Source organism: Leopardus geoffroyi, chromosome E1 (assembly GCF_018350155.1).
Source record: "Leopardus geoffroyi isolate Oge1 chromosome E1, O.geoffroyi_Oge1_pat1.0, whole genome shotgun sequence".
Classification (NCBI taxonomy): Eukaryota; Metazoa; Chordata; class Mammalia; order Carnivora; family Felidae; genus Leopardus; species Leopardus geoffroyi.
This window is the reverse complement of record NC_059330.1, coordinates 20,121,125-20,128,284: the sequence shown is the minus strand read 5'-3', so window position 1 is coordinate 20,128,284 and position 7,160 is coordinate 20,121,125. Positions and strand designations below refer to the sequence as shown.

Here is a 7,160-nt window from a genome sequence, read left to right as displayed (position 1 = left end):
TCTGAACAGGGAAGAACTTGGAAGCAAAGAATGGTCTCTGGAAGCCGTGTAACTGATGAAAATGTATTTGGTAAATAGGAGACTTCTGAAAATGAGGAGTCACCAGATTTTTGCTTAATTTTTCCTTTCCTCAAAAAATTTTTTTAAAATTTTAATGTTTATTTTTTGAGGGGGGGGGAGAGAGGGGGGGAGAGAGAGAGAGAGAGCGCGCGCGTGTGTGCGCAAGAGCAAGCCAGGGAGGGACAGAGAGAGGGAGAGAGAAATCCCAAGCAGGCTCCACGCAGTCAGCACGGAGGCTGACTCAGGGCCTAAACTCACGAACCATGAGATCATGACTTGAGCTGAAATCAAGAGTTGGAGCTCAGATGACTGAGCCACCCAGGCACCCCTTCTTTCCTCACATTTTGAGTGGAAATGGGGAGTGGGAGGGCGGGGAGGGGGAAGGGAAGTATGTAGCTAAGTATGGCACATATTATCTTACAAGTGTATAGCTAGTAATTTCTGCTGTTACCAGCTGCTCAGGGAGTGTGATGTTTATTGAGAGACAGAGAGAGAGACAGGGCACAAGCAGGGGCAGGGGAGGGGCAGAGAGAGAGGGAGACACAGAAACTGAAGCAGGCTCCAGGCTCCGAGCTGTCAGCACAGAGCCCGACATGGGGCTTGAACTCACGAACTGTGACATCATGACCTGAGCTGAAGTCAGAGGCTCAACCGACCTCCGGGAGTGTGATGTTTAGAGAAAATGTTCATCACAACAGCAAAGAGGAAAAAAAATCCATGTTAGAGGAGCAGATAAACACGTAAGTCACAGCAGAAACCACGTTAGTTAGGTACGTGCAGGAGAAAACAACTGGCCTTCTCAGAGAATAGATTTGCCCACAACTTTAAGATAGACTTCCTCTCATATAATACAAGTCATACTTGTCTTCTTTCCTCACGACTATTATCTTCTTGAACAAAAAAATAATTTTCAAGGTGAGAAAGACAGAAACCAGAGGACTGCATTCACATCTGTGCAAAATATTTACTCCAGAAGACAAAAAAACTCAAGATCACGGTACACAGCAGTTATTTATTTAAATACTTGAAAAGTTCGATGATGGAAAAAAATAGGTTTATCATGAGAGTTTATATTCATTAGATTTACTTTACCATTTACAAAAGTGCTGCTTCTAGGTTATCCTAGCCAGATGGAGAACGGTATGACACATGCAGCTATTGTAAGACACTAGAACAGACACAGCCACTAGAGAATGATGTACACACTTTGGGAAGAAATTCCATAGTAGGAATGGTGACTGTTTATTTAAACTAAAAACATTGATAATATACAAATCTTTTTTTCTCATTTGATTGAAAGGGCTATAAAATTCAACATACAGACAAAGGAAGCAACATAATCATATAGGCAACGCCTCTGCTAATTGCCAGGAACTCACTCCTTCCTTAAAGAAGCACTTCAACACTCAGCTATGCAATTTTCTAGACTGCACGATGGCTTCAAGGCTGACCTACCATGAGTGGCTGAAGGAGAAGTGTAAGCTGACATGACTCATCTGTTTTTAAAAATGGAGAGAAAATGGCCAATTGTGCCTCGTGTTCTTTGAAGAACCCAGAGGGATCATTCTGAGTAAAATGTGAAATAAATAAGTAATCCATGAGTAAATACAATCTCTGAGCTTAGACCTAGGAGAATGAGCCAACTGAACACTAACAATACCATGTAGAAACGTCTAGAAACATCATTTCTAGAATTCAGTGTGGGAGACCATATCTTGCCTGAATATGTACATTATTTACAAAATATTCCCTTTTGGCCTCTGAAATTTAGCCATTTTAGTTTGGCTGTTAAGCTGTTTCTTTCCAATGCTAGTCAATACTGCAGTTATAACTATCATTAAAATACTCTTATGCATGAATTACAAATATTAATAAAGTAACTCTGCATGTATAAATATCTCAATATTTCTAGCAGAATTTAAAGCATACATAAATACATAAAAGTATTTGTTTTTGGTGGGGCCAGTATTTTTTTTTTTTTTTAATCATCGCTGTTTCAACAATGCTCTGTACATTGCAAAACCCAAGACTGCAAAAACAGTAGCACCAAAACTTGCTCGAAGCCAAAACGTGGAGCTCTTGAGGTCAGCTTGTGTCACGTGCCTGTAGTTAGAAAATATAATTAATGTTCAAAACATGATTAGTATGAAAATACCAATTATATGAACAGTCTACTTTTAGGGAAGTATTAGCACACTTGTCAGGCTAATTGCATACAGTAATGCTTACCAAAATCATTTATCCATGTAGCCACATGTACATTGTTTATATCATCATTATCTTATGATATAATGTAGACATTAATAAAGACAAATGTCTTTACAACTAGCTACTATCTGGGAGTAATAAACATCTAAAATTGTGTGTTTTCTTCACATGGGAAATGGAGAACATAGACAAATCAACCTACCAGTTTTTAATACCACCACAGTCCTTCAAAATGAGAGGTAAAACTGAGATCTCACAATTTTGAGAGTCAATTTCACGGGACTTAATATACAATCTCCTGTCCCCGGGAATTGAAAGCTATCTTGTAAGCAGTTAAGCGACAAGTGACAATACTTTTCTAAGAGCATTGCTTAAAACCAACTTTGGGAACACTGAGCCCCATAAAAATTTACCAAAAAAATCCCAAAGGGGATGGGGAAGGTTTACCAGCTCACATTAATCTGGTTACTGCTGATTAAAGAAAGAAAATTTAAAAAAACAACAACAAACAAAAACAACCCTGATTATTAGACAGGCAGTGACAATGGCACCAACCAAAGGACATAATGAAACAAGATGGACTGAAAGGTAAATGACGTAAAAGAAGCCATATTGTGCATGACAAGAACAGGGACAGCCTGTACCACAAACTGAGTTTGTGAGCATGCTCAGTTAATAACACTGCTAAGCACCGTCAAGAGTCTCAAGTATGACAGCTTACCATAGAGAGGATAAAGCTTTAAAGCAAAGGCTGGAATATTTTATTCAAGTATCACTGAAGTTTGAGTTAACTGAACACAATTGAGGAGATACAGAAAATTTAGAGAATTAGGAGTTTAGAGAGGCTGTCTAGTTTAGGTTATTTTACAACTAAGTGAAACAAACAGATTTGAAGCAAAAGTCAGACATCATTAAAAGACCAAGACACTGACATATGCAAAAGAGTTAAGAGCCAAGAATATCAATTGTACAAAACCACTTTGCCTCAGCAATAGTCGAAGGGTGACAATCAGATTAGTTGTCACAAAATGCAACCTGCGCATCTCTAGAAACAGTCTGTAATACAAGCCAGAGTGCTCCATGCTTATCACCATGGCAACACAACACACAGCACTCCCATTTCTTATCCTCCCCAGTTCCTAAAAAATAAAAATAAAAATCACTCCTGACATAAGTATTATTTTACAAAGCAAAGTGGTAACAACAGGTTCATTCCACCTTGTGAGTTAGTTCTTCCAACAGGCAATGCTTAATTATTTATTTTAAGTTAGGGGAAGAAAATTCTTCGGTTTCAGTTTTTCCAGTTGGAAAAACTCCACCAAGGCCAACCCGCTGGTTGGGGGAAATGTTACCTGGCTTCAAGAAAAAGTGGACCATGAGATGACTCCATGAAGATGGAATCTTCTACAGAGCTGACGGCGTGCACCTGGTGAGTAATACTGCCTTCGTCGTCTGCTAACAGCATGGCACCCCACTCAGCTACCCGGGCTCTTAACCTTTTATATACACATGCACACAATTTGCAGTTCACAGCAGAGCTCACAAAAGTGGGGGACTGAAAATAACATCTCTCAATTAAACATCGCACACACAAATTGAGTCGCCACCATAATAGGATGCATCTCATGCTTTCTATATTTAAATAAATATATCCTGTAACAAATTGCCCAACTTAAAAAAAAACACCTATCTATGTGTACTTTTTAAAAACACTCACGTACCAGGCAAGGAAACCTAAGGCGGTTATATACAGTATCTATATATCCCTTAGAGGCTGGTCTTGGTTGACCCGAAACACTAAGGGAAGCCCTTGAAACCAATACCAAAAGCAGTATCTGACAGTTATGTGGTGACCGTAAGTATTCATTCAAAATGAGGCTAACAGCTATTAGTCATGAAATTTACTGAGGCTTCTAATTGCAGACTACCAACAACTGCAAACATGCATCTGTAAAAAATCAGGTCCAACATCCCAAACTCATAGACTGTAACAGACCTACGATGAGAGTTTCAAAGTGCATAATTCCAAATCAATTAGAGATACACAGAATTTAAAGTGAGAACACTGGCTACAAGTGCATTAGAGCTTCTGCTTCAGCTTTGGGCTCTCTGTGATTTTTTATTCATCTTTACTGATGGAGGATTAAAAAAAAAATGTTTACATTCATTTTTTAACTTGGGCAAGAGAGGGGTTAGTATTAAAGCTAGCTGCCATCACATTAAAATCAGTCACAATGATTTCTCATAAATATTTTTTCAAGTATGGAATCTGTTTTCACACAGCTCCTTTTTTTGTATTTTAAGAAAGTATTCCCTACCATTCATGACATAATATATTCTGACTTTACTGCTTGGTTTACTTTTGCATGTCAGATAGTAATTATAGTGATTATTATTTTCCCCCAACTATAGTATAGCCTCCAACAGGCAGAACAGCAGTTCATACTCCTGTATGACAAATAATATAGATACATACTCTAGATACAGCTAGTTTAAAACTTAAGGCAACTATTAACTCATAAAATATGCTTCAATGACTCCATAACGTTATAGTGGTTATTTAAGACATTTTTAGACATGAAAAGCTACTTAGACACCCATTTTACGCCTTTAGCATGTGCTTTTAACAGCTGCCCTAAGCAGGCTCTCCATCTAGGAGAAAGCATTTATACCGGATGGCACATTTGTCATTGATTAGCTGACTGACAACACCTGACTAGAGAACAGTGTGAAGATCTGAACTGTATTCCAGAGTATCAGCACTGGGCCACATTTGTCATTTCAGGTCTCAAGCAGAAACAGAGTAACGGTTTCGGAGAGTTGCTTCCTACTTCATTTCTAAACTCAAGCAAAAATAATCCTTCCACAATTCAAAAGTGTAATCCTTTCAAAATGACTCACCTAAAATATCATCTTAGAATAAATTATAATATCTTATGGCATACTTTTTCTTTCTTTTTAAAGTTTATTATTTTTTTTACTGTCAAAATACAATATATGTTCATGATAAGATACGAGGAAAATAAAAGAAGGAAGAAAAAAATCACCTAGAGTCCCATCACTTGAAGCAACTGATTAAAATTTAGGGTACTTCCTTTTAGATTTTCTTCTGTGTGCTTCTTACATTGCTGCAAATACAATATGTATAATTTATATACTTTTACATCCTTTATATAAGGACTTTTTCATAATTCCAGAAACATCATTTTAGACAGCTTTATTATACTCCATTCCTATGGGTGGCCACCTCCACTATGAAGTGATCAATATCCTTCCATGTAAGATTTTTCTCCATATTTAGTGGTTTCCTTAGGACAGACTTCCCAAAAATGAGTATTACAGGGTCAAAAATGAGTGTGCATTTGTGTGTATAAAGATTTTTTTTTTTTTCCAACGTTTATTTATTTTTGGGACAGAGAGAGACAGAGCATGAACAGGGGAGGGGCAGAGAGAGAGGGAGACACAGAATCGGAAACAGGCTCCAGGCTCTGAGCCATCAGCCCAGAGCCCGACGCGGGGCTCGAACTCACGGACCGCGAGATCGTGACCTGGCTGAAGTTGGACGCTTAACCGACTGCGCCACCCAGGGGCCCCTAAAGATTCTTTTTAAAAATACCTACTGATGTACCAGAATCACATTTTCCTTCTCTGCGTGGAATAATTTAGTTCAGCAGTATCTCTTTTTAGAATATAAGAAATCATTACTAAATACTAGAATATAACTTAGTTAATCATTTGAAGCTTGTCAGAGCTTCTAAGTTCTTAGGTGGAAAATTCCTGCATATTGGATGCTGGCTTTCTGCTTAGAAGTGCTGAGGGCCCATATGTCAATCAGATGACAAGTGCTACTTTTTCTTTTTTCTTTTTTTTTTTCACGTAGGCTCCACACCCATTGTGGGCTTGAACTCACAGCCCTGAGATCAAGAGTCACACACTCCACTGGCTAAGCCAGCCAGGCCCTGCTACTTAATAAGGCAAAGAGGAGGAAAGGTTTCAAACGTCAGGCAATAAAGACTTAAATGAAGAGGTGTTTGTGTGAACAATCACATAAGGCATATAAAAGAATGACCAAAATTCCTATGTATCTTTGCACAGAATGCCTTAAAGAAGGCATACAAGATACTTTTGATTCACTCTGCAATTTACTGTGTATATAAGAACATGAGGTGAAATCTTTATTGGTTCAATGTATTTAACCAATCATAAAGGGAATGTTATCAGCTGCAATATTTAGGAACAAAACAATCAAACTCTAAAGGGCTCAATGGAACTAAACCCATTCTAGCTATTCCCAAATAGGGTACTTTTAATATTGTTTTTTATAACGTGTCATGGAACTTTACACCTGGGGCATAAAAACTCTATTGCAAAGACTTAAAGTCTGCAAAAGTTAGAATTTAAGGAAAGGGGAGAATTCAGAAAGGTCAAGGTATCAATTAACCTTGCCTGGGATTGCAGGCTACTATGAGGTGGAAGGAAAAGTTCAGTAGAACACAGTCAAGAGCAGTAGCACTAGGAGATCTGCAGGAAGAGCAGTTCCAGCCAAGTACTTCTCAGCACTCCCATACAGCTTTTCAGAAATAAGTGTGGATTTCCTAGCTTCTGTTTTTCTCATCTCACCGTCTGATCCTTTCCAAACCCAACTCAGAGGTGTACAAATGCAGTAATATTAATGTACTTTTAATTTCATAATTCTATCCACTTACATATCTCAAGTATGAATTTTTAAGTTAATACTTTGAAACAGCCTATTTAACTATACTGTGTGTAACCTAGTTACTAGGGCTCAGAGATATCACATATAGCTTTTTCCTAGTTGCAAAAACATATCTCAAATTGAAAACTGTACCGAGGTCACCAAAACTATAGTTAAGTGTTCTGTTTTTAAATAT

At 38.0% G+C, this 7,160-nt stretch overlaps 1 protein-coding gene across 11 annotated transcripts in view; it reads right to left on the bottom strand.

Moving 5' to 3' along the window:
• Positions 1-1,052: 1,052 nt before the first annotated feature.
• RHOT1 (ras homolog family member T1) overlaps positions 1,053-7,160 on the bottom strand; it is a 76,920-nt gene continuing 70,812 nt past the window's right edge. For 6 of the 11 annotated variants that reach the window (XM_045488044.1, XM_045488040.1, XM_045488042.1 and 3 more), the window contains 2 exons: positions 3,621-3,764; positions 1,053-2,163 (listed from right to left, as the gene is read on the bottom strand). In XM_045488044.1, the coding sequence (XP_045344000.1) occupies positions 2,046-2,163; positions 3,621-3,764 (262 nt within the window). In that variant the 3' untranslated portion in view covers positions 1,053-2,045. The remainder of the gene's footprint in view (positions 2,164-3,620; positions 3,765-7,160) is intronic. The other 5 variants (XM_045488049.1, XM_045488048.1, XM_045488046.1 and 2 more) reach the window with 2 other exon arrangements.